General features: G+C 45.3%; 2 protein-coding genes across 2 annotated transcripts in view; one reads left to right on the forward strand and one right to left on the reverse strand.

The window, feature by feature from the left end:
* ZDHHC24 (zinc finger DHHC-type containing 24) overlaps positions 1–12,694 on the reverse strand; it is a 143,164-nt gene extending 130,470 nt beyond the window's left edge. The window contains exon 1 of the mRNA XM_030219969.1: positions 12,501–12,694. The gene's annotated coding sequence lies outside the window, so the exon portion shown is untranslated. The remainder of the gene's footprint in view (positions 1–12,500) is intronic.
* A 9,135-nt stretch (positions 12,695–21,829) lies between these two features.
* Positions 21,830–27,396, forward strand: part of RCE1 (Ras converting CAAX endopeptidase 1) — a 479,525-nt gene continuing 473,958 nt past the window's right edge. Inside the window, 1 exon segment of the mRNA XM_030220027.1 lies at positions 21,830–22,083. Within this exon segment, the coding sequence (XP_030075887.1) occupies positions 21,941–22,083 (143 nt within the window). The 5' untranslated portion in view covers positions 21,830–21,940.

The following is a 27,396-nucleotide window of genomic DNA, read 5'->3' on the forward strand; positions in this document are numbered from 1 at the left end:
GATCCCTTTGTCCGTGAATTGATTACTGAGGGCTCAATGATATCATGATCCTCTTCCGCTCACCTCAGAACTTTTCAATCGCCTACAAGGGGTGGTGATCTTCATGAAACTCGATCTTCGGAGAGCTTACAACTTAATCTAGATTCAGAAGGGAGACAAGTGGAAGACGGCATTCAACACCCATGAAGGACATTACGAGTATTGAGTGATGCCCTTTGACTTATGTAACTCCCCTGCAGTTTTCCAGGATTTTATGAATTACATTTTCAAGGATCTCTTGTACTCTTCTGTAATTGTCTACTTAGACAACATCTTGTTTTTTTCAGCTTCCCCTCAAAACCATCCTAAACATGTTTGAACAGTCCTCCAACGTCTCCATGATAATCATCTCTTTGCCAAACTTAAGAAGTATGCCTTCCATCAGACGTCCATTCCCTTTCTCGGTTATATCATCACTTCCAAGGGACTGCAGATGGATCCGAGAAGCTGCGAGCCATCCAAGATTGGCCCCAACCTCAGGGTCTTCAGCCCTGAAACGCTTCCTCGGCTTCGCAAACTACTACAGACAATTTATCGATTATTAAAGCCCCATTAACGGCCCGCACTAGGAAGTGGGCCGATGTTAAGAATTGGTTTCCTGAAGCCCTGGAGGCCTTTAATCGCCTGAAGCGCGCCTTCTTCTCCACCCCTGTTTTGCAGAGTCCAGACCCGGAGAAGCCATTCATTCTAGAGGTGGATGCATCCTTTCTAGGAGCCGGAGCCATCCTGTCTCAAACCGCTGAATCAGGGAAATGCCATCCCTGTTTTTTCTTTTCCAAGAAGTTCACCCCTACCAAGCGAAACTACACCATCGAGAATAGAGAACTACTGGCCCTCAAACTGGCCTTGCAAGAATGGCACCATTTACTGGAGGGGGCAGCTCATCCTTTTACAGTCATCACTGACCACAAGAAACTCCTGTACCTGCAGAATCCCAAACATCTCAACCCTCGACAGGCCCAACGGTCTTTACTCTTCGCTCACTTCAACTTCCAGCTTTCATTCAGACCAGCGGAGAACATCCAAGCAGATGCCTTATCAAGGACCCATGAGTCTCCTGATGAACCAGAAGAACCCCAGCACATGCTTAACCCGGCCTGTGTAGTTACTACCACGGGTGTTTCTACATCGCTCACTACTGCTCCAGTACCACCCCAATTACAACACAGTCTTGCAATGGGGTCATTCTTCCCACCTGGCCAGACATCCTAGATTTCGGAAGACCCTTCATTTGGTATCACATTACTGGCGGCCCCATATGGCGCAGGACATCTGCCAGTTTGTTGACACATGCCCCACTTACGCCCAAAACAAGGGAACCCACACCAAGCCCTGGGGTCTTCTTCAACCCTTACCTACTCCTCAAACTCCTTGGCAAGAGATATCAATGGATTTTATCACCAACCTCCTGACATCTCAAGGAAATGCGGTAATGTGGGTAGTCGTCGACCACTTGTCCCAAATGGCGCACTTCATACCTATGCCTGCCCTTCCTTCAGCAGTGACTCTGATGCAGGTCTTTGTGCAGCATATATTCGGCCTTCCCGGGCTTCCCCTGCACATCATTAGTGACCCTGGACCACAGTTCACTTCACGCTTCTGGAGATCCCTTTGCTCCACTCTAGGTATCACTATCCACTTCTCCTCCGCATACCATCCTCAGACCAACGGTCAAGTGGAGCGAGTAAATTCAAACCCTCAAAAAGAGTTCCTCTGAATGTATGTGAACAATAGGCAAGATGATTGGGTCTCTCTAATCCCTTGGGCAGAATCTACCTATAATAATAGTTTCCACGAGTCCTCCCAGATATCACCCTTCTTTATAGTCTATGGACAGCACCCCTGACTACCTCTACCTATTCCGGTGACAACTTCTACTACTACTACTATTTAGCATTTCTATAGCGCTACAAGGCATACGCAGCGCTGCACAAACATAGAAGACAGTCCCTGCTCAAAGAGCTTACAATCTTCCGGCAGTCCACCGCACCCTTCAGGAGCTACCTGAAATCTGGGACAAAGTCCAGGAACACCTCCGATGAGCCACAAATCGGTACAAGCACTGCTGACCTAAGAACAGCTGCTCCTACCTTCCAGCCTGGTCAGGTCTGGCTCAATACCAAGTATCTACGACTCCGTTTACCCTCATTTAAGTTCGCACCAAAATTTATCAGATCCTTTTCAGTACACTCCCGGGTCAGAGCTGTGACATATCGCTTGCACCTACCTCCACACTTCAGGATACATAATTCCTTCCATGTATCCCTTCTGAAACCCTTTTTAGCCTCCAAGTGGCACCCGGAACCCATGAAGACTACTATTCCTAAGACCTCCCCAGATCCAGAATACGAAGTAGACAAAGTTCTGGATTCCAAAAGGCGAGCAGGGAGACTCCTGGGAACCAGCCTCCAATATTCATGCTCCTGACTTGATCCGTGATTTCCATTTACGCTACCCATCCAAGTCAGGCCAGGGTCAGAGGGGGGCCCATACTGTCACAAACCTGGAGTGTAACATGCAGAGCCAGACATACACGCCCACAATGTTCCTGACCTGGACACTGCGCGCATAGATCCCTTCCCTCCTGGGCGCCTACATTCCGGTGTGCCTACATTCCAGGGTATCTACAGTCTTGGCGTCTACATCCAGCGCCTACAGTCTGGGCGTGTACCTGCGGGTGGCCGGGCGTGCGCTCCTCCAACTTCAGATGCCTTCAGCTTTAAAACCAGGAATCTTTCATTGCTTCTTAGCCTCAGCTACAACCTTGTTGGATTGTGCTGGAGCGTTACTTCTTGCTGACTTGTCCTGATCTGACCTCTGCCTGAACCTAACTTTGCCTTTCTGGATTGCTGTCTTGACCTCTGCCTGAACCTGACTTTGCCTTCTGGACTGCTGCCTGTCCTGACCTCTGCCCGAACCTGACTTTGCCTTCTGGATTGCCGCCTGCCTCGACCACTGCCTGAATCACAGCCTGCCTTCACTACTGGCTGACCAGGATCCCCCATTGTCTCTTCACAGACAAGACAGGTACTTCTCGGGTAGTCTCATACAGCCCAATTTTTCTAGGGGCTCAACCTCTGGGGAATGGCGGTCACCACAGATGAAGCCTTGAGCCTTTCCGACTGCCTGTTCAAGGACCGACTCCTCCCCTCCGGGCCTGGTTCTCTGCCCTGGGATTAGCATAAGGGCTCAAATCTTGGGTCTGTGTCCAAGTGACCAACCGAGACAGACTGTGACAATCTAGAGATGGGAGTAACTAGTGAGGTAACTAAATTTCTGACACAAAGTTATTCAAAGTTGTTAAATCGCAAGAAGATTCTGAAAAATTACAAGAGGACCTTATGAGACTGGGCATCCAAATGGTAGATGGCTTTTAATGTAAGGAAGTGCAAAGTGATACATGTGGGAAAGAAGAACCCAAACTATAGCTACGTAATACAAAGGTCCATATTAGAAGAGACCATAATAGATCAGACGTCCTTAAATAAAAATCAGACAAAAGATTGCAAATGAATACTGTCAAGTACTGAGCATGATGTAAATAGGAACAACAAACATAGTTTGAAATGTCTATATGCGAATGCCAGAAGCCTAATAAATAAGACTGGAGAATCTATATATATAAAAGGCAAGACCAACGTTCTGAAGCCTCCAGCCGGAAGTGTGAAGCGCCAGAGATATCCGGTTTCCCCATGAGTGAAGGAAAACAGCACAGCACGAAATCCCTCTCTCAGTAACAGTGAAGGACTCAGAGGGGGGAGGAGAGAGATGCCCTCACTCTCTCTGTAACACAAACACAGCACAGCAGGAAACTTAACACTGAAGGACTGGACTCAGAGGGGGGAAGGGGAGGGAGAGAGGGCAGAGGGCAGGGACACTCCCACATGCACACTCTGAAGAAAACCTTGCTAGCCCCCCATTTCATTTGCATCAGAAACTGGGCTTTTTTACTAGTTAGAATATATTTCACTAAATTAAAAATTAGATATAATAGGCATCTCTAAGACCTGGTGGAAGCAGGATAACCAGTGGGACACTCATACCAGGGTACAAATTATATCGTAGTGATAGGGTGGATCGAATTGGTGGAGGGGTAGCATTGTATGTTAAGGAGGGCCTTGAATCAAATAGATTGAAAATTCTGCAGGAAACAAAACACATCTTGGAATCACTATGGATTGAAATTCCATGTGTAAACGGGAAAAGGATAGTGATAGGAGTGTAACTACAGTCTGCCTGGCCAGGATGAACACATGGATGTAGAAATTTTAAAGGAAATTAGGGAGGCTAACAAACTGGGCAACACAATAATAATGGGTGATTTCAATTACCACGACATTGACTTGACTGGGTAAATGTAACATCAGGACATGCTAGAGAGGTCAAATTCCTTGATAAAAAAAACAAGGACTGCTTTATGGAGCAGCTGGTAAAGGAACCAACAAGAGAAGGAAAAATTCTAGACCTAGTCCTTAGTGGAGCACATGATCTGGTGCAGGATGGGGTGATGGGGCCACTTGATATGATCAGATTTGATATTAGATTTGGCGTAAGTATACACAAATAATCCAATATATTGGCGTTTAACTTTCAAAAAGGAGACTATGACAAAATGAGAAGAAAAGTGACAAAAAAATTAGAGGAGCAGCTGCAAGGGTCAAAAATGTACATCAAGCATGGATGATGTTCAAAAACACCATCCTGGAAGCCCAGGCCAAATATATTGCGTGTATTAAAAAAGGAGGGAGGAAGACCAAACGACAGCCGGCATGGTTAAAAAGTGAGGTGAAGGAAGCTATTAGAGCGAAAAGAAAATCCTTCAGAAAATGGAAGGAACTGACTGAAAATAATAAGAAATAGCATAAGGAATGTCAAGTCAAATGCAAAGCGCTGATCAGGAAGGCTAAGAGGGACTTCGAAAAAAAAGATTGCGTTGGAGGCAAAAACACAGTCAAATGTTTTTTAGATATTTTAAAAGCAAGAAGCCGGCAAAAGAAACAGTTGGACCACTAGATGACCGAGGGGTAAAAGAAGCAATCAGGGAAGACAAAGCTGTAGTGGAGAGATTAAATGAATTCTTTGCTTCGGTCTTCACCGAGGAAGATTTGGGAGAGATACCGGTGCCAGAAATGGTATTCAAAGCTGACGAGTCGGAGAAACTGAATGAAATCTCTATAAACCTGGAGAATGTAATGGGGCAATTTGACATACTGAAGAGCAGCAAATCTCCTGGACCGGATGGTATTCATCCCAGAGTACAGATAGAACTGAAAAATGAACTTGCGGAACTATTGTTAGCAATATGTAATTTATCTTTAAAATCAAGCGTGGTACTGGAAGATTGGAGGGTTGCCAATGTAACGCTGATTTTTAAAAAAGGTTCCAGAGGAGATCAGGGAAATTATAGACAGGTGAGCCTGACTTCGGTGCCGGGCAAAATGGTAGAGACTATTATAAAGAGAAAAATTACAGAGCACATCTAATCTTCTTCCCAGTTGCTAAGGTACCTCAGTCGTTTATGGCCCTTATCCACATTCTCTTCCTAGCCCTGTCCCTTCCTAATCTTTTCCCTCACCCCCTACCTCTCTCCGCTACAGGAACTCACTGCCCATCCATCGACTTTATCACCTCACCTTCTCTCCTACCCTCTTCCTCCCTCTTGGCTTTTAATCTCCGTCTCTTTCTTCCCTCCATTTTGCCTTCCCCATTCCACCTAAATACCTCTCGCCTTCGACGCCTTCGTGGCCACACCTCTCCTACTCTCCTCTGCTCTTTTACTCTCAGCCGGTGACATCAATCCCAATCCTGACCCTCCTCACCAACTATTATCCCAACTCTACAGATCTCACCGCGACCTCTCTAACCATCTGCATTCCTCTACTCCCCTCCTCTGCCCTTCTCTTGCGCCCTATGGAATGCCCGCTCTATCTGTAACAAACTCCCCTATATCCAGGACCTCTTTATCTCGCGTCACCTCCATCTGCTCGCCATAACAGAAACTTGGCTCTGCCCTGATGACTCTGCTTCAGTCGCAGCCCTCTGCCATGGCGGTTATCTTTTTTCACATACTCCTCGCCCTGCTGGTCGTGGGGGCGGTGTTGGACTACTTCTCTCTCCCTCCTCCAGATTTCAACCCCTTCTTCCACCTCAATCTCACTGTTTTTCCTCCTTTGAAGTCCACTCTATCCGCCTTTTCTCTCCTCTGCCTCTTCGAATAGCGGTCATTTATCGTCCCCCTGATAAGTCCCTTTCTTCCTTTCTTAGTGACTTTGATGCCTGGCTTGCTTTCTTCCATGAACCTTCCTCCCCTTCTCTCATCCTTGGTGACTTTAATATTCCTGCTAATGATCCTTCCAACTCTTATATTTCCAAGTTACTCGCTTTAACATCCTCCTTTAATCTCCAACTATGCTCCACCTCCCCCACTCATCAAAATGGTCACTGTCTTGATCTCATCTTCTCCTCCAACTGTTCACCCTCTAGTTTCCTTGCCTCTGATCTTCCCCTCTCTGATCACCATCTTATAACTTTCACACTTAAATCTCCTCCCTCCCAGTCCCGTCCTATCTTATCTAATTTATCTAGGAATCTTCACGATATTGATCCTTCATCTCTATCCTCCCATGTTTCAAACCTCCTCTCTACTGTGGCACCATCCACGTCTGTCAACGAGGCTGTTTCTTCTTACAACAATACTCTATCCTCTGCCTTAGACACACTTGCACCTTTGATGACCCGCCCTATAAGGCGTACAAAACCCCAACCTTGGCTGACTTCTAATATCCGCTACCTACATTCCTGTACCCGCTCCGCCGAATGCCTCTGGCGGAAATCTTGGGCCTTTGCTGATTTCTTACACTTTAAGTTCATGCTGACCTCCTTCCAATCTACTCTTTTACGCGCCAAACAGGATTATTATATCCAACTGACCAACTCTCTTGGCTCTAACCCTCGACTTCTCTTCACCACATTGAACTCTCGCCTCAAGGTGCCCCCTCCCCCAACTCCCCCTTCATTATCTCCTCAGACCCTTGCTGAATTCTTTCACGACAAGGTTCAAAAGATAAACCTTTAATTCTCTAACTCGCCACCTCTCCCTCCACTAGTCCATTCCCCTCTCTCTCCTTCCCCTCATTCCTTTTCCTCCTTTCCTGAAGTTACTATAGAGGAAACTACACTTCTCCTTTCTTCCTCAAAATGTACCACCTGTTCCTCTGATCCCATTCCCACCCACCTTCTTAATGCCATCTCACCTGCTCTTATTCCTTTTATCTGTCACATTCTCAACCTCTCACTTTCCACTGAAACTGTCCCTACTGCCTTTAAACATGCTGTGGTCACACCTCTCCTTAAGAAGCTTTCACTCGACCCTACTTGTCCCTCTAATTACCGACCCATCCCCCTCCTCCCTTTTCTCTCCAAATTACTTGAGCGTGCTGTTCACCACCGCTGCCTTGATTTTCTCTCCTCACATGCTATTCTTGACCCACTACAATCTGGTTTTCGCCCTCTCCACTCAACCGAAACTGCGCTTACTAAAGTCTCCAATGACCTATTACTGGCTAAATCCAGAGGTCAATATTCCATCCTCATTCTTCTTGATCTTTCCTCTGCTTTTGACACTGTCGATCACAGCATACTTCTCGATACCCTGTCCTCACTTGGATTCCAGGGCTCTGTCCTTTCCTGGTTCTCTTCCTACCTCTCCCTCCGCACCTTTAGTGTTCACTCTGGTGGATCCTCGTCTACTTCTATCCCTCTGCCTGTTGGCGTACCTCAGGGTTCTGTTCTTGGTCCCCTCCTCTTTTCTATCTACACTTCTTCCCTTGGTTCATTAATCTCATCCCATGGCTTTTCCTTCCATCTCTATGCTGATGACTCCCAAATCTACCTTTCTACCCCTGATATCTCACCTTGCATCCAAACCAAAGTTTCAGCGTGCTTGTCTGACATTGCTGTCTGGATGTCTCAACGCCACCTGAAATTAAACATGACCAAAACCGAGCTTCTCATTTTCCCCCCCAAACTCACCTCCCCACGTTTTCTATTTCTGTTGATGGCTCTCTCATTCTCCGTCTCCTCAGCTCGAAACCTTGGGGTCATCTTTGACTCTTCTCTCTCCTTCTCTGCTCATATCCAGCAGATCGCCAAGACCTGTCGTTTCTTTCTTTACATCCGTAAAATCCGCCCCTTTCTTTCCGAACACACTCTACCAAAACTCTCATCCACACCCTTATCACCTCTCGTTTAGACTACTGCAATCTGCTTCTTGCTGGCCTCCCACTTAGTCACCTCTCCCCTCTCCAATTGGTTCAAAACTCTGCTGCCCGTCTCATCTTCCGCCAGGATCGCTTTACTCATACTACCCCTCTCCTCAAGTCGCTTCACTGGCTCCCTATCCGTTTTCGCATCCTGTTCAAACTTCTTCTACTAACCTATAAATGTTCTCACTCTGCTGCTCCCCAGTATCTCTCCACACTCGTCCTTCCCGACACCCCTTCCCGTGCACTCCGCTCCATGGATAAATCCTTCTTATCTGTTCCCTTCTCCACTACTGCCAACTCCAGACTTCGCGCCTTCTGTCTCGCTGCACCCTATGCCTGGAATAAACTTCCTGAGCCCCTATGTCTTGCCCCATCCTTGGCCACCTTTAAATCTAGACTGAAAGCCCACCTCTTTAACATTGCTTTTGACTCGTAACCACTCGCCTCCGCCTACCCTCCTCTCCTCCTTCCTGTACACATTAATTGATTTGATTACTTTATTTTTTGTCTATTAGATTGTAAGCTCTTTGAGCAGGGACTGTCTTTCTTCTATGTTTGTGCAGCGCTGCGTACGTCTTGTAGCGCTATAGAAATGCTAAAAAGTAGTAGTAGTAGTAATATTCAAAAGCATGGATTAATGAGACAAAGCCAGGGAAATCTTGCCTCACCAATCTATTACATTTCTTTGAAGGGGTGAACAAACATGTGGATAAAGGTGAGCCGGTTGAAATTGTGTACCTGGATTTTCAAAAGGCGTTTGACAAAGTACCTCATGAAAAACTCTAGAGGAAACTGGAGAGTCATGGGATAGGAGGTAGTGTCCTATTGTGGATTAAAAATTGGTTAAAAGATAGAAAACAGAGAGTAGGGTTAAATGGTCAGTATTCTCAATGGAGAATGGTAGATATTGGGGTTCACCAGGGGTCTGTGCTGGGACCGCTGCTTTTTAACATATTTATAAACTAGTAAAAAAGGCCCGTTTCTGGAACGAATGAAACGGGCGCTAGCAAGGTTTTCCTGGGAGCGTGTTTGTTTGAGAGAGAGAGCCAGAGTGAATGTGCGGGTGTGTGACAGAGTGAGACTGTCTGTGTGACAGTGTGTGTGTGAGAATGAGAGTGTGTGACAGGGCCCCCCTCCCTTGTTCCTAATGCCCCTCACCCCGTTCCCTCCCCTCCTTTTCCTCCTCCTTCCCACACTTTGGGTTCCTTAAGGCTTTCAAAAGTCTATGTACCCCCGTGGCCCTAACGCCCAGTATCCGGATACCCCACCGCTTTCCTCCTCATCCCTCCCCCAAGATGTAATACTTTCACGTCCTTCATTTTTTTTAAAAAGTGTCCTATCTACCCTGTGTACAAATGCCCAGCATTCAGATTGTGTTCCTCTCGTAAATTTTCATTTCTTTCATTCATTCAGAACTTGCCCCCCTCCCCCCCCGAACACTTTTTTGGTTCCTTCAGTCTTTTAAAACTGTCCTATGTACCCTGTGTGCTAATGGCCAGCATTGAGATTGTTTTCCTGTCCCAAATTTGCATGTCTTTCAGTCATTCACAACTCCCCCCCCCCCCCCCCCCCGTTCTCCAGTTTAACACTTTCGTTTCCTTCAGTCTTTTAAAACTCTCCTATCTACCTTGTGTCCTAATGGCCAGCATTCAGATTGTTTTCCTTTCCCAAATGTTCATGTCTTTCAGTTCAGAACTCTCCCCCTCCCCCCATTTAACACTTTCGGTTCCTTCAGTCTTTTAAAACTCTCCTATCAACCCTGTGTCCTAATGGCCAGCACTCAAGATTGTTTTGCTTTGCCAAATTGTCTGTCACTGAGGTCAGTGCGTGCCTGCCTAGCAGACCACTTCCAGCAGGCACGGTCCCAAGCACATCCTGTTGGAGGTGAGAATTATTATATAGGATGATCAAGAGATGGGAGTAACTACTGAGGTAATTAAATTTGCTGACGACACAAAGTTATTCAAACTTGTTAAATCACAAGAGGATTGTGGAAAATTACAAGAGGACCGTATGAGACTGGGCGTCTAAATGGCAGATGATGTTTCATTTGAGCATATGTAAAGTGATGCATGTGGGAAAGAGGAACCCGCATTAAACCTATGTAATGCAAGGTTTCACGTTAGGAGTCTCTGACCAAGAAAGGGATCTCGGCGATGATACGTTGAAACCCTCTGCTCAGTGTGCTGCAGTGGCTAAGAAAGCAAATAGAATGTTAGATATTATTAGGAAAGGAATGGAAAACAAAAATTAGGATGTTATAATGCCTTTGTATCGGTCCATGATGCGACCGCACCTGAAATATTGTGTTCAATTCTGGTCGCCGCATTTCAAAAAATATAAGGTACAGAGATGGGTGAGGAAAATTATAACGGAAATGGGACGACTTTCCTATGAGGAAAGGCTAAGCAGCTAGGGCTCTTCAGCTTGGAGAAAAGACTGTTGAGGGGAGATATGATAGAGATCTATACAATAACGAGTGGAGTGGAACGGGTAGATGTGAATCATTTGTTTACTCTTTCCAAAACTACTAGGACTAGGGAGCATGCGATGAAGGTACAAAGTTGTAAATTTAAAACGAATTGGAGAAAAATTTTCTTCACTCAATGTGTAATTAAACTCTGGAATTCGTTGCCAGAGAATGTGGTAAAAGCAGTTTGCTTAGTGGGGTTTAAAAAAAGGTTTGGACGGCTTCCTAAAGGAAAAGTCCATAGACCATTATTAAAATGACTTGGGAAAATCCACTCATTTTTGGGTAAGCAGCATAAAATGTACTGAACTTTTTTTGGATCTTGCCAGGTATTTGTGACCTGGATTGGCCACTGTTGATAATACGTTGAAACCCTCTGTTCACTGTGCGGCGGCCGTGAAAGCAAACAGAATGTTAGGAATTATTAGGAAAGGAAAACAAAAATAAGGACTTCATAATACCTTTGTAGCGCTCTAAGATACGACTGCACCTCGAATATTGTGTTCAATTCTGGTCACTGCAACTCAAAAAAGATAAAGCGGAATTAGAAGAGGTACACAGAATGGCAACGAAAATGATAAAGGGAATGGAATGACTTCCCTATGAGGAAAGGCTAAAGCGGCTAGGGCTCTTCAGCTTGGAGAAAAGACGGCTGAGGGGAGATATGATAGAGGTCTATAATGAGTGGAGTGGCACGGGTAGACGTGAATCGCTTGTTTACTTTTTCCAAAAATATTAGGACTAGGGGGCACGCATTTAAAACAAATCAGAGAAAATATTTCTTCACTCAACATGTAATTTCAACTCTGTAATTCGTTGCCAGAGAATTTAGTAAGAGCATTTAGCTTAGCGGTATTTAAAAAAAAGTTTGGATAGCTTCCTAAAAGAAAAGTCCATAAGATGTTATTAAAATGGACTTGGGGAAAATCCACTGCTTATTTCTAGGATAAGCAGCATAAAATGTATTGTACTGTTTTGGGATCTTGCCAGGTACTTGTAACCTGGACTGACCACTGTTGGAAACAGGATGCTGGGCTTGATGGCCTTTCGGTCTGTCCCAGCATGGCAATACTTATGATCTTACCTACTGTGGTATAACTTTTTTGTTAATTTCTTTTAGAAGCTGTATGGTTAGCTGTGGGGGAGTGGCACTTTCTGCATCTGCTCTGGGGTATAGGGGTGACATTTAACAATGAGCTGCAGATTACTGCAGCAGCATGGGCTGGGCTGGGCTGGGCTGGGCTGGGCTGGGCTGCTTCCCCCCCCCCCCCCCCCCCCCCCCCCCCGGGATAAGTGAACACTATTTAAACACTAATTTCCATGCTATGGTGTGACTGCATTTTGGCAGTAAATGTTTGCTGAAAGTTTGCTTTAGAAGCCATTGTTATTAACAGCCCTAATGGAGGGCTTTCTGCATGAGCCCCTCCGTCTTCTACTAGGATATGCAGAGCATACGGTTTAGTTGTGACAGAGAACATACAACATGCACCCCGTAACACAGAATATTCTACGGTTTACTCCAACACAGACGAGGGGCCTAATACGGGGATGTTGTACCTACAGTTCCCTCAATCTTCTCCTAACAACGGTAGATACAAAATATTACACAGAGGATGCCCTGCGACAAAGGAGAGACAGGGTGTTTATTGTGCAAAATAAACGTGACAAACCCTCCCCCCCCTCCCAAGACACAGGGCTGGAATTGTTCGCGCCGCTATGTATATCACCTCTTTTCATTCCCTCAGCATCCACGATGCTCGATAGCCATGTTACTCCTGCACTTGGATAAGAAAATGGTTTTGTTTTTTTTTCCCCTCCCACTCCTTTTCGGACTCCGTGCAGTTTATACATGCAGGTGTAAATAAAAGCCCGGAAAGGCGGAAACGGAAAGCGCAAGAAGAACACCGTATTCTATCTTCAGGTTGCGTCCAACCAAGAAAAGAGGAGACGGGGTGTTCCTAATCCTATCTAGTTCATTATACAGGCTGAAGCCAGTAGGCGGAGCTTCCAAGCGGTATGCGGAGCTCGACGCCGTTTTAGTTCACCCAAAACTATAGCAATTAGCAAACACTATCGAAAACAATAGCCAAAGATTATTAGAAATAAGGGACTGCCTACGGTGGTTTGTGCGTATAAAGTCAAAAGCTGTTCCAGTTCAATAGGCAGTGCTTTAAAAGGTGTAGGACCTGCATTCACTCTGCTGCCCCGCCTCACTACCTCTCCACCCTCATCTCTCCCTACGCTCCTTCCCAGGAACTCCGTTCACTAGGCAAATATTTGTACCCTTCTCCTCCATTGCTAACTCCAGACTCCATTCCTTTTATCTTGCCACACCTTATGCCTGGAATAGACTCCCTGAGCCCAGTGGCGTACCAAGGGGGGGGGGGCGGTCCGCCCTGGGTGCACATCACCAGGGGGTGCCGTGGCGCGCGCCTGCTCCGAGTTCGCTAAAGTTCGTCGCTCGTTCGCTGCAGCTCCCTCTGCCCTGGAACAGGTTACTTCCTGTTCCGGGGCAGAGAGCTGCAGCGAAGCGAAGTTTAGCGAACTCGGAGCAGGTGCGCGCCGCGGCACCCCCCCCAGCGGCGTGCACCCTGGGGGGGTGTCATTTCGTCGGAGGGGGTGAAGGTGTCATTTAGCGAGGGGGGGCGCTGCACCCGGGGGGGGGGGGGCGCATCAGCGCTCCGCCCCGGGTGCCATCCAGGCCAGGAACGCCACTGCCTGAGCCATTACGTCAAGCTCCATACCTGGCAGCCTTCAAATCCGGGCTAAAGACCTACCTGTTTGACGCTGCTTTTAATTCCTAACTTGTCACCTACTCGTAACCTTTATCTTGTCTTCCTCTCTTCAATAGTCCCTTTCCCCATATGTCCTATCTGTCTGTCCTGCCCTTATCCCTTGTTTGTCCTGTCTGTCCTGATTTAGATTGTAAGCTCTTTTGAGCAGGGACTGTGTTTTTCTTCATGTTAAATTGTGAAGTGCTGCGTACGACTGGTAGCGCTATAGAAATGATTTATAGTAGTAGGACAAAATAATTTTTAACAGCTTTTTACATTTATTTGAAGCGTCCCATATCTAGATATAAATATCAGGAAATAAAAATTGAGCATGACTAAAACAGCTTCAGCTTTATTGTAGCTGGTAGAAACAGCACTTATAAACTTTGTATTTTGTGCTCATTTTTCTACACTGTTCTATACAATACAGGTGGCCAAATTTCAGTGAGGATATCCTGTTTCCTGATGGGTTCATCTTAACTGTTGCAATCTGCCTTGGGAAGCCTGGTGTTATAAAGAAGGAACAGAAATAAACATAGAGGCATATTTTCAAAGCACCTAGCCTCCCAAAGTTCCATAGAAACCTATGGAACTTAGCCTCCCAAAGTGCTTTGAAAATATGCCTCATAGTAACATAGTAGATGACGGCAGAAAAAGACCTGCACGGTCCATCCAGTCTGCCCGACAAGACAACTCATATGTGCTACTTTTTGTGTATACCTTACCTTGATTAGTATCTGTCTTTTTCAGGGCACAGACCGTATAAGTCTGCCCAGCACTAGCCCCGCCTCCCAACCACCAGCCCCTTGATTTGAATCTGTCTTTTTTCAGGGCACAGACCGTATAAGTCTGCCCAGCACTAACCCCACCTCCCAACCACCAGCCTCGCCTCTGCCATCCCACCTCCGCTAAGCTCCTGAGGATCCCTTCCTTCCAAACAGGACATAAGAACATCTAACCCAGCGGCCTTTTCTGTGAGTAAAACTGATCGTTTTAATTTCCTCCTCCAGACTACCCTGCTGCTCAACAGTTTCCTTAATCTTGGATGGTGCCACTACACACTGTGCAAAACTCCTCCTGTGACAAAAAAAATTGTTTAAAGTCCATCTTTTATCCTGCTCTTCTTCACAAATCAATGGTATAACTGCCCATACTAAAGCATGGCCTGAAACTGTAATATTATCAATCTGGCATACGCCCCCAACATCAGGCAATGATCTAGCGAGAAGAATATAGTCAAGCCAGTGCTTGTCAAGCTGGTGGTTGGGAGGTGGGGATAGTGCTGGGCAGACTTATACGGTCTGTGCCAGAGCCGGTGGTGGGTGGCGGGGCGGGTGGTTGGGAGGTGGGGATAGTGCTGGGCAGACTTATACGGTCTGTGCCCTGAAAAAGACAGGTACAAATCAAGGTAAGGTATAAACAAAAAATGACACATGTGAGTTTATCTTGTTGGGCAGACTGGGTGGACCATGCAGGTCTTTTTCTGCCGTCATCTACTATGTTACTATGTAAGCCTAAAGTTCATGTTATGTTGTATGAGAAAAGAAAGTGTAATCTTTAGTACCAGGTGAGATGCCACACATCAAACAAACCCAAAATCTACACCAGAGCACGTATTGCCCTGGAGAGTTCATCAGGCCCGGAAGCTAGACAGGAACGGTCCACCTCCAGGTGCATGGGTCCATTAAAATCACCTCCTATTATCAATATTCTTTTCACAAAAGAGAACTCCCTCAAAACCTTTAAAAAAAAAAACAAAAACCCTGTTCTTAATTGTCAGTGGGAGAGTATATACTGTATATGCTTGCTACTTTTACCTCCTGATGATCCAGAAGAAAATGGACAAACAAATATCACACATCAGGGTCATGTTTTACTTATTGGATTTGTACCAACAGCAAGTGGTAGAAAAGTACAGCTGCCCCTTTCTTTTTAGTACCTGATCTGTCAGAAGCATACAAGACATATGAAAACCAGACATGTTCAAGCAAACGCTTATGCTCTTTTCAAGAGTATTTCCTGCACAAATGCAACAAGTAGCATCCGGGGCAATAACTCCTGGAGCACCATCTGCCTCTTTTTGGAGAGTTTATGCCCTTTTACATAAAAATTAAGAACGACCAGATCATTGTCTATTCTGTTCCCACCCAAGGTAGACCCTAAACAATACCAATCTAGAAAAGCCCCTGTGGCACCCCCCCTTTCCAACCTTCCTGTCCAACTAGCTCTCCTACTCATACCAGCAATCTCCAGTCGATAACCCACAAAAGCTCCATGATTAGAGTCCGAGGTCCTGACCCATCCCTCAGAATCAGCCTACAACCCCTGCCCCCCTCAACCCTCCCCACCACAGAATTGTAACTTATATTAATTTCCATCCCAAACGTGCCCCACATCTATCCACCCAACACCCTCAACAAAAGTTCTCAGCAGTCAATGCTAAAATCAAAGGTCCAGAGCTAAGAATGTAACCTCATATACAACTTCAATCATCCCCAGTTCTCTCCTAAATAGAGCGCTCACACTGGCTTCTCCAGTTGTGCTGCCTGTGCTCTTTTCATAGTTTTAGGCAGTACTTGTTGCCATTGTCTCAGCTCGTCTTGAGCTGCAGGCACCCCACCACTGAAGTAGGTGGTAATGATTCACAGTCAAGCCCGCAGTACTCTCCTCCACAGAGCAAGCACAATGTGTTTTCCTAGCAAAGAGGAAACAAAGTGAAAAGAAAAGACCAGCAATAAGGGATTTTGTTTTTACCAAGGACCTCCAATGCTGGTTTCATTGTTTTATACTGATGTAGAGTAAAAGATGAAACATCTTGATAAACTGACATGAGTCCCATTAAAAAAACAACTGGGATGATTGCTGAGTATGCTTAAGCAAAAGTTATTTTATTCGCATACTAGGTTTATTATTGGGGAGTGTACACGTACAAGTTCCAGCTTAATGGGTACCATATCTTGCTCTGAGACCAAAAGGTTGGCAGCAGCGGAGTTAGACAACTGCAGGCAAATCTTACTGGTGATCAACTTCTGTGACTCACCAGAAGCAAAGATTCTTCCGGCGGCCCCTGTTTTCTGTCATCTAATTTAAATAACGTAAGTACATAAGTAATGCCACACTGGGAAAAGACCAAGGATCCATCGAGCCCAGCATCCTGTCCACAACAGCGGCCAATCCAGGCCAAGGGCAAGCTTCCCAAATGTACAAATATTCTATACATGTTATTCCTGGAATTGTGGATTTTCCCCAAGTCCATTTAGTAATGGTTTATGGACTTGTCCTTTAGGAAACCGTCTAACCCCTTTTTAAAGTCTGCTAATTTACCAGGAAGTTGCTCAATTTTATTCTGGATAGCAGACACTGTCTCCACTTGCTCTTCCATATGATTTTCTAAATCTTCTACTCTCCCACTCAACTTCTCAAAGCACAGCTTTGGCCTCCCTCCTCTTCCATCAGCACTGCCTGCAAAATGGTGGCACCCAGCCCTGCCCAGTGCTGCTAGATCACCAGGTTGGGGGGGGGAGGGATTTATCTGCGGCCCACTGGGCCACCAGGGACATCAGTGGGATGCTGGGGGGGGGGGTAGGTCTGGGGGGTTGGGGGGACCTGAGGTCCGCCAGACCTCCAGCCCTGTTGATGGGGAGAGGGGGGGTTGGGTCAGGGTTCCTTACTTACCCGTGGCCCACTGGGCCACCAGGGACATTGGAGGGATGCTGGGAGGGTACGGGGGACTGGAGACCCACCGGATCTCCAGCTCCCCCTGAATCTGTGTCGGGGGGGGGTCAGGGGGGGACCGGAGGTTCACTGGACCTCCAGCCCCCATTTCGCTTGGCTCAGGTGGGGGTAGTTGGAGTCTGGTGGTCCCATGGACCTCCAGCCCCTGTGTTTGACAGGTCTGGACTTTTGACAGTTCCATTCCTTTTATCTTGCTGCACCATATGCCTGGAATAGACTTCCTGAGCCGGTACGTCAAGCTCCATCTCTGGCCGTCTTCAAATCTAAGCTAAAAGCCCACCTTTTTGATGCTGCTTTTAATGCCTAACCCTTATTCACTTGTTCAGAACCCTTATTTTATCATCCTCACTTTAATATTCCCTTATCTCTTATTTGTCCTGTTTGTCTGTCCTAATTAGATTGTAAGCTCTGTCGAGCAGGGACAGAAATAAACATGGAATCACATCTTCACCTCATCTGTTTTGAAATTTTAATGTTAGATACACAAATGGATTATTCTGTTTGAGCATGTTTCAGGGACAAGTCAAGTGGTTTTCCAAGTCAAAATAATAAAAATAAATATTTTGTTTCATACATATCTCTCATTTGTTGAAACATAACTATAAGCCCCTAATGCAGTCCATTGGTTTTCTTATATTTTGTTCTTGTAATGGCTTATATTGTGTCAAAACTGAAAATACAGTGAGACAGAATAATAGAATTCAGTAACACATAAAATGTATTTTTGTATATTTTAATCATCTTTATTAAAAGCAAAGCATGTTGGTTGCTAAGCTTCATACAGAACAAGAAAAACCAGTGAACCATGCAACATGGCACAATAAGAACTTTTACAGAGAACATATCCCAAGAACCCTTCCCCTCCTGTACATGCCTTCTTCCATATAAGCCCACCTGACTGTTTCCACCCACCATAACCACCCTAAACCTCTCCCTCCCCGTTTCAAACAATCTAAAAATTCTGGGAGTGACCATTGATCGAAATCTCACACTTGAAAATCACGTAAAGAATACAACTAAGAAAATGTTTCACTCCATGTGGAAACTCAAAAGAATAAAATCTTTCTTCCCAAGAGCCATTTTTCGAAACCTGGTACAATCACTGGTATTAAGTCACTTGGAGTATTGCAATGCACTCTACGCTGGCTGTAAAGAACAGACAATCAATAAACTTCAAACAGCACAAAAAACCGCAGCCAGACTCATATCTGGAAAAACAAAATACGAAAGTGCAAAACCCTTAAGAAAGAAACTACACTGGCTCCCACTTAAAGAGCGTATCACGTTCAAGATCTGCACGACGGTTCATAAAATCATTTACGGAGACGCCCCGACTTACATGCTAGACCTCGTGGGCCTACCACCAAGCAATGCTAAAAGATCCACCCGCACCTTTCTTAATCTACACTTCCCCAGCTGTAAAGGAGTAAAATACAAACTAACACACACAACCAGCTTTTCCTACAAAAGTACGCAGTTGTGGAATTCACTCCCAAAGCACTTGAAAACGATAAACGAACTGACCAACTTCCACAAATCCCTGAAAACCTACCTATTTAACAAGGCCTACCAGGAAAACCCATAACTATCTACGAAACAACACCTATCTAACCTATCTACCTTTACTCAGAATGTATCTTTCTATAACTGCCTGACCAAATCTTCTTGTTTTCCTTGACTTCTGTATAACACCAACTGTACTCTCTGCTCTGGTATGGTGATGCCATAACAGGTCTCTGTAAGCCACATTGAGGCTGCAAATAGGTGGGAAAATGTGGGATACAAGCAGTGGCGTAGCTACGTGGGGCCTGAGGGGGCCTGGGCCCCCATAGATTCCAGCCTGGACCCCCCTCCCGGCGAACCCGCCCCCCGCCGCCGCCGCCTACCTTCACTTTTGCTGGCGGGGGACCCCACTCCCCACCAGCCGACGTCCTCTCCATCCTGCTCCTGCTGTTGCATGCATTGCTGACGTCCTGAAGGTAGGCGGCGGCGGGGGAGGGTTCGTGGCGGGAGGGGGGGGGGTCGGAAAAGACGTGGGGGGGCGGCAATGGCGGCGGGGGGGGGGGGTGGCGCCGGGGGGAGGGCTAAAATGTGCCCCCTCCCCTCAGGCTTTGGACCCCCCTCCCACGGAAGTCTGGCTACGCCCCTGGATACAAGTGCAATAAATAATAAAATAATACAACAGATGCACAGATCAGTAGGACCCAAAGCAGTACAAACATTTGGCTTGTAGCCGTAATTTAATTTTCTTATGTGCTGAAGAAAGTTCTGTTTGTGCATGTTCAAGTTTCTGTTTTACAGATTGCTTTAGTGGTGTATCTGAATTACTTAACAGACCAGTCTCTGAAGTGACAGGTTCAGGAAGTGGAAAGAGTATTTTGTTATCAGGATTTGGTATGGGTGGTGTATAAGATGATCGGGATGTATCTGAATTATTTAACACAACTGTCTCTGGAGTGGCAGGTTCAGACATTGCAAGTGAATTTCTTTATCAGAACTTGGTTTGGGTGGTGTATTAAATAATTGTGATTTTGGAGGTTTTTGGGTCTTTTTGACTGTTTGAAGATAAGATGGAAAAGCATAAAATATGGTTGGCATAGTAACTTCATGCAAATGAACAAGTAACGAGCTGCTTTTGTCAAAGTCCTCTTCGCTGAAGCGCTTTCAGCATAAAACTGCAGTACATGAAGGGACAAAATCTTTACATCGAATAGTAGAAATCCAACGCTGTTGAAGAAAGGGCTTTGATGGAAACCTAAGCAAAGAACATGTGACAATTACCAAATTGTGGACTGTGGCTATTATTGTATGAATGGGTTGGCCAAGTTCATCCCAAACATGGTCCTGGAGGCACCCCAGGCAGTCAAGTTTTCAGGATATGCACTGCCTCCACTGCATGCAGATCTCTCTCATGAATATTAATTGTGGATATCCTGAAAACCCGATTGCCTGGGGTGCCTCCGGAACCAGGTTTGGGAACCACTGGGTTAGCCTAACTATCATCAGAGGCAGACACGGTCATATAATTAACATTATAATTGTGTTTGCATTTGGGTAATAACTGAGAAAATACTGTTATCAAATCATATTAGGAAGCTTGAAGTCGACGTCTGCTGAATATCAAGCAGCTAATAGTTTAAAGGCTAGATTTTGTTTGCTGAACTCATGCTGACTAATTTCCCCTCCACCAGATTTGTTTCCCCTTAGTTAATGTTAAACAAGAAGCTAAGAAATGATTTACTCTGGTCTTACAACAAGGACATCTCATGAAGCTGTGCTTCACCATTTGGAAAAGATAAATGCCATTCAGCTGCACTGCTGCTTTCTCTTAGCCATCATTATTCCCAGGACGCATCTATATACATTATTTGATATCTCTCTTATAAATGTTAGTAATATTTATGTATTTATTTATTTGTGACATTTATATCCTACATTATCCCAAACAAGTTTGAGTTCAATGTGGCTTACAATAAACTGTATAGGATACACAACAAAGAATAATGCATACAAAAGTAATTTGTTGTAAGAATCCAATTTTACAATACAATATCATAAACATACTGGGATAGATATGGATGTTTAACATTTAGAAAATCTATTATGAATGAGAAATTGTACATGAAGCAAAGAGAACGTTAATAGTAAATACAGTAATAACCAATTTAGGTAATAATTAATTGTTTGAGATATGGTTGTTCTTTGTGAGGGTTTGTTTAAATAGGAACGATTTAAGGATTTTGCAGAATCTAGTATATTCCTGTATATTTCTTATTTTGGGTGGTAAGGAGTTCCACCATTTGGTTCCTAGGTAAGTGAAATCTGCAGAGTGGCCAGTTTTGTAGATCACTTTTTTGCAATTTGGGAGGTGTTGTCTGAGATAATTGTTTGCTTCATATTTAGTGTTTCTTTGATAAACAATGTTAAGTGCATTTGTATAATATACCACTACATTCCAGGAAACAAAAGGAGCAAGTTGCCACAAACCATCTTTCTCTTTTGATCTAGGCACAGGAATGTTTTTTTTTTAATGTTCCCTGGTTTCAACCTAATTCATGTTTAATGTGGGATATAAATGTAATTAATAATAAATAAATAAATAAATAAATAAATAAAACTGTAAATGTTGAACACCTGATTCTCATAACACCATGTCTGTTTTAGTGACTCTTTACCAGGAGAAAAAAAGCCTGCACGAATACAACACGTGCTAGAGAGTCCCTATATCCAAATGACACACTGATTACGATTTTTATAACAAATTACTACTCTACCTATGAAAAGTTATTCCGTTATTCTATTTGCTTTGTGTACATCCGTATACTGCACAAGCCGGCCATGCTACCAACAATAAAGAACGACAACGAAGATGCAGCAGCAGCTCACAGGTTTGCTTGCTTGCTTTGTTTTGAGTGTACTAGATGACGACTGCGCGCGGGGAATGGGAAACAGCGATTAACAAAATTGGCTTCACATTTTTGACGGCATCCCATCTCCTGCTTTCTTCAACCTCTTGGGTCCAACTCCAACAGGAAGTAATTGTAAAAGTAATGAGCTCCCAGGATTCAATCGAGGAACTGGAATTTGTATAGGCCGGTTTATTGCAGATTTTCGTGCAGCTCTGCCTGTATAGCTGGTTCGTTTATGGACTGCTGGCGATGGCTGTTCCACAGGAAAGGGCTCATTTTTCCTCTTCCTGGATTAACGCTGAGTCGCCCTGCTGTTTATCTTTGTTGTCCTGCTTCCTGCTGGCCTGTGCTTATGTGGGGAGTCTATACGTATGGAAGAGTGATCTGCCCAGGTAAAGGCGCAGTGGGGTTAAAACGGAAGATGCTTGCTCTGTAGAAAGCGGTCAGTAGTACTTAGCTAAGATGTGCTCCTGTCTCTTGAAGTATTAAGTCGTGTGGATAATTCTCATCTCTATACTCTTCTCCATAGATTTAAAAGTAAGACCAGGAAATGTGCCTTGTCTAGCAGAGAAAAGAGCAGAGCACAGTAGGGATAGGAAAACGCACTCTTGCTGCTGTGAAAAGGCTTTTGGGTTCTGAGCCAGTTTCTCAAGATATGAGAAAGCCAAGATGCTAGCAACAGCTACAGACTGTGCGGTGTGAGCACAGTTGCCAGATTGGGAAAAATTTGCCAGCCCAATTTGTGCCCAAAAGTTGTCCAGAAATAGCGCAACAGTTTTGAAACCAATAGGAGCTATATTATTGTTATATATTTTCAAACTATTATCATCTTTCATTTTCATAATAAATAGACTTTAAATTTGTATAAGCACTTAACTTAAATATGAAGATCCTGACAGGAATGCTGACTGAGATGGTCCCACAGGAATGCTGATGGTGGTAGTCCCAGGAACAGGAATGCTGAAACAGGTTAGGATAGAACAGGCACAGGAACGCTGAGGCTGGAACAGGAGGGAATCGGGGATGACCCACTCCTTCACTCCAGTAATCCAGTCTTGATGTTACCATGGCATGCACAACTGGGATAAGATTTACCTTCTCAATGTAAGGAGAGAGGCAGCGCTGCTGTCGCAAATAGTATTTTGTACAGCGCTGCGTAACCCTAGTAGCGCTCTAGAAATGTTTAGTAGTAGTAGTAGAAGCAGCAGCAGTTCTTAAAGGTTGCTTGGATTTGGGGAATCAGAGTAAGTGTTGAATCTAATTGTATTCCAAGGTTCCTGACTTGTGATTTGAGGGGGAGTTCATACTTCCCAAAAGAGATTTTGATATCGGGTATGTATCCACTTGTGTTAGGGACCCAGAGAAGCTCTGTTTTACTTGGGTTCAGGCAACGTTTGTTGTGTTTAGCCCATTCTTGAGTTGATGTTAGACAAGTGATCAGTTTATTCAAGACTGTAGGTAAGTCAGGTTCAATGGGTTTGAGTAGCTGTACGTAATCCGCATAGATATAGAACTGAGTGTCCATTTGCCGAATCAGCTCAGCTAGGAGTTGAGGTAGATATTGAACAGAATAGTATCGATCCTTGTGGTACCCCGCAGGTCAGTGTCCATGGTGGTGATGAGTTGCTGCCAATCATTATGGATTGTTGCCTGTCTGATAGATCTGAACCAAGCAAGTACTGTTCCATTGATACCTGTTTCTGTCAGTCGTACTAGCAAGGTATCATGATCCATAGTGGAGGAGTGGCCTAGTGGTTAGGGTGGTGGACTTTGGTCCTGGGGAACTGAGGAACTGAGTTCGATTCCCACTTCAGGCACAGGCAGCTCCTTGTGACTCTGGGCAAGTCACTTAACCCTCCATTGCCCCACGTAAGCCGCATTGAGCCTGCCATGAGTGGGAAAGCGCGGGGTACAAATGTAACAAAAAAAAAAAGCTGCTGAGAAATCTAGCAGTACTAACATTGAGGCAAATCCCTTGTCTCGGTTTCTGTGAAGATCATCTAGCAGGGATACAAGGACCGTTTCTGTTCCATAACCAGGTCTGAATCCAGATTGACATGGATCTAGCCAGTTACTCTTTTCTAGCCATTCATTAAGTTGAACACAGACTATTTGTTCTATGAGTTTCCCTAGAAACGGGATGTTGGATACTGGCCTGTAAATTTCAGGTTTGTCCAGGTCAAGGTTGTTTTTCTTCAGCAGAGGGCGAACCACTGCCCTTTTTAATGCTGTTGGTAGTTGCCCATTAGAAAGAGGTGTTCACAATTTTTGTGGCGCCTTCTATAAGGCCCATACTTGCCTGCTGCACTACCTTTGATGGGCAGGGATCGAGGGAGCAGGTAGTTGGTCGAAGGTCTCTGGATTTTGCCAAGGGTCTCCTCTGTCATTAGGTTAAAAGTGTTCCATCTTTCTCTATTAGGAGGGCGTTAGTTTGTGTACCCCTGGTTGACTGGTTGGGCACTGGGTGGGATTGCCTGTAAATCCTGGTGGTGTGTATCCACAGTTTGGGTTTCTGCCAGGTACTTGTGACCTGGCTTGGCCACTGTTTGGAAAACAGAATACTGGGCTAGATCGACCATTGGTCTGAGCCAGTATGGCTATTCTTATGTAAGTGCAACTGCTATTTACTATTACTGTGTGGAAGGAAACCCACGCGGGAGGGAGCGATGCTGGATCTGGTAATCACAAATGCGGATAGCGTGTCAAATGTCCGAGTGGGTGCCCACCTGGGCAGCAGTGGCCTTCAAACGGTTTGGTTTGATATGACGGCTGAAGAGGAGGGTGGCCACTCAAAACTCAAAGTCCTGGATTTCAAGCATGATGACTTTAGTAAAATGGGGGAATACATAAGGAAGGAGCTGATGGGCTGGGAGGACGTACGAGAAGTGGAAGGACAGTGGTCCAGGCTGAAAAAAGCTATAAATAGGGCCACAAACCTTTATGTAAGGAAAGTAAATAAAAGCAAGAGAAAAAGGAAACCGATATGGTTCTCCAAGCAAGTGGCTGAGAAAATAAAGGCTAAAGAGTTGGCGTTCCAGAAATGCAGAAAAACTCAAGACGAGGAACAAGGGGAGGAATACCGGAGGAAACTGAAAGAAGCCAATAGAGAGGTATGTCTGGCGAAAGCGGAAGAACAAATGGCTAGAAAGGTAAGGAGGGGTGACAAAAATTTCTTCAGGTATATTAGTGAAAGGAGAATGACTGACTAAAAACAGAATTATGAGACTAAAAGATACTGCAAACCGCTGTGTATATAATGATGAAGAAAAGGCAGATTTGCTAAATAGATACTTTTGTTCTGTTTTTACTGAAGAAAATCCGGGAGAAGGACCACGATGGACTGGCAAAAGTTCATTTGAGAATGGAGTGGATATAGCACCGTTCACGGAAGAGAGTGTGTATCAACAACTAGAAAAACTAAAGGTGGACAAAGCCATGGGACCGGATGGGATCCACCCCAGGATATTGAGGGAGCTCAGAGAGGTTCTGGCGGGTCCTCTTAAAGATTTTGTTTAATAAATCCTTAGAAATGGGAGAGGTTCCGAGGGATTGGAGAACGGCGGAGGTGGTCCCTCTTCATAAAAGTGGTGATAGGGAAGAAGCTGGAAACTACAGTCCGGTAAGCCTCACTTCGATTATTGGAAAAGTAATGGAAGCGATGTTGAAGAAAAGGATAGTGAATTTCCTGGAAGAAAATGAGTTGCAAGATCCAAGACAACATGGTTTTACCAAAGGGAAATCATGCCAAATGAATCTCATTGAATTCTTTGATTGGGTGACCGGAGAATTGAACCATGGGCGTGCTATAGACGTAATCTACTTAGATTTCAGCAAGGCTTTTGACACGGTTCCCCACAGGAGGCTCTTAAATAAACTGGATGGGCTGAAGATAAGACCCAAAGTGATGAACTGGATTAGGAACTGGTTGACGGACAGGCGCCAGAGGGTGGTGGTGAATGGAGTTCGCTCGGAGGAGGGAAAGGTGAGTAGTGGAGTGCCTCAGGGATCGGTGCTGGGGCCAATTCTGTTCAATATATTTGTGAGTGACATTGCTGAAGGGTTAGAAGGTAAAGTTTGCCTATTTGCAGATGATACTAAGATTTGTAACACAGTGGACACCCCGGAGGGAGTGGAAAACATGAAAAAGGATCTGAAAAAGCTAGAAGAATGGTCTAAGGTTTGACAATTAAAATTCAATGCGAAGAAATGCAAAGTGATGCACTTAGGGAGTAGAAATCCAAGAGAGGTGTATGTGTTAGGCGGTGAGAGTCTGCTAGGTACGGATGGGGAGAGGGATCTTGGGGTGATAGTATCTGAGGATCTGAAGACGATGAAACAGTGCGACAAGGCGGTGGCCGTAGCTAGAAGGTTACTAGGCTGTATAGAGAGAGGTGTGACCAGCAGAAGAAAAGAGGTTTTAATGCCCCTGTATAAGTCGTTGGTGAGGCCCCACCTGGAGTATTGTGTTCAGTTTTGGAGGCCGTATCTTGCTAAGGATGTAAAAAGAATTGAAGCGGTGCAAAGAATAGCTACGAGGATGGTATGGGATTTGCGTTACAAGACATGTGAGGAGAGACTTGATGACCTGAACATGTATACCCTGGAGGAAAGGAGAAACAGGGGTGATATGATACAGACGTTCAAATATTTGAAAGGTATTAATCCGCAAACGAACTTTTTCCGGAGATGGGAAGGCAGTAGAACAAGAGGGCATGAAATGAGATTGAAGGGGGGCAGACTCAAGAAGAATGTCAGGAAGTATTTCTTCACGGAGAGGGTGGTGGATGCTTGGAATGCCCTCTCGCGGGAGGTGGTGGAGATGAAAACGGTAACGGAATTCAAACATGCGTCGGATAAACATAAAGGAATCCTGTGCAGAAGGAAGGGATCCTCAGGAGCTTAGCCTACAATGGGTGGCAGAGCTGGTGGTTGGGAGGCGGAGCTAGTGCTGGGCAGACTTATACGGTCTGTGCCGGGGCTGGTGGTTGGGAGGCAGGGATAGTGCTGGGCAGACTTATACGGTCTGTGCCAGAGCTGGTGGTGGGAGGCGGGACTGGTAGTTGGGAGGCAGGGATAGTGCTGGGCATACTTATACGGTCTGTGCCAGAGCTGGTGGTGGGAGGCGGGAGTGGTATTTGGGAGGCGAGGATAGTGCTGAGCAGACTTATACAGTCTGTGCCAGAGTTGGTGGTGGGAGGCGGGGTTGGTGGTTGGGAGGCGGGGATGGTGCAGGTCTTTTTCTGCCGTCATCTACTATGTTACTGTGGAAGGAAACCCCATCTTTACAACCTTGCTTTTTTTTGCGGGAAATGCTTCTTTTGAGGCCTTCTATTAAGTTAGTTGCTGTGTCTTGGGATCTCGGCATTGCTGTAACACAGCTGATAAAAGCTGTCTGAGCCATTGGACCACTGTAAACTAGGAGGAGTGGCCTAGTGGTTAGGGTGGTGGACTTTGGTCCTGGGGAACTGAGGAACTGAGTTCGATTCCCACTTCAGGCACAGGCAGCTCCTTGTGACTCTGGGCAAGTCACTTAACCCTCCATTGCCCCAGGTACAAATAAGTACCTGTATACAATATTTATTTTAAATTTTTTATTGTTATTACATTTGTACCCCGCGCTTTCCCACTCATGGCAGGTGCAATGCGGCTTACATGGGGCAATGGAGGGTTAAGTGACTTGCCCAGAGTCACAAGGAGCTGCCTGT

This window comes from Microcaecilia unicolor, chromosome 11 (genome assembly GCF_901765095.1).
Source record: "Microcaecilia unicolor chromosome 11, aMicUni1.1, whole genome shotgun sequence".
Classification (NCBI taxonomy): domain Eukaryota; kingdom Metazoa; phylum Chordata; class Amphibia; order Gymnophiona; family Siphonopidae; genus Microcaecilia; species Microcaecilia unicolor.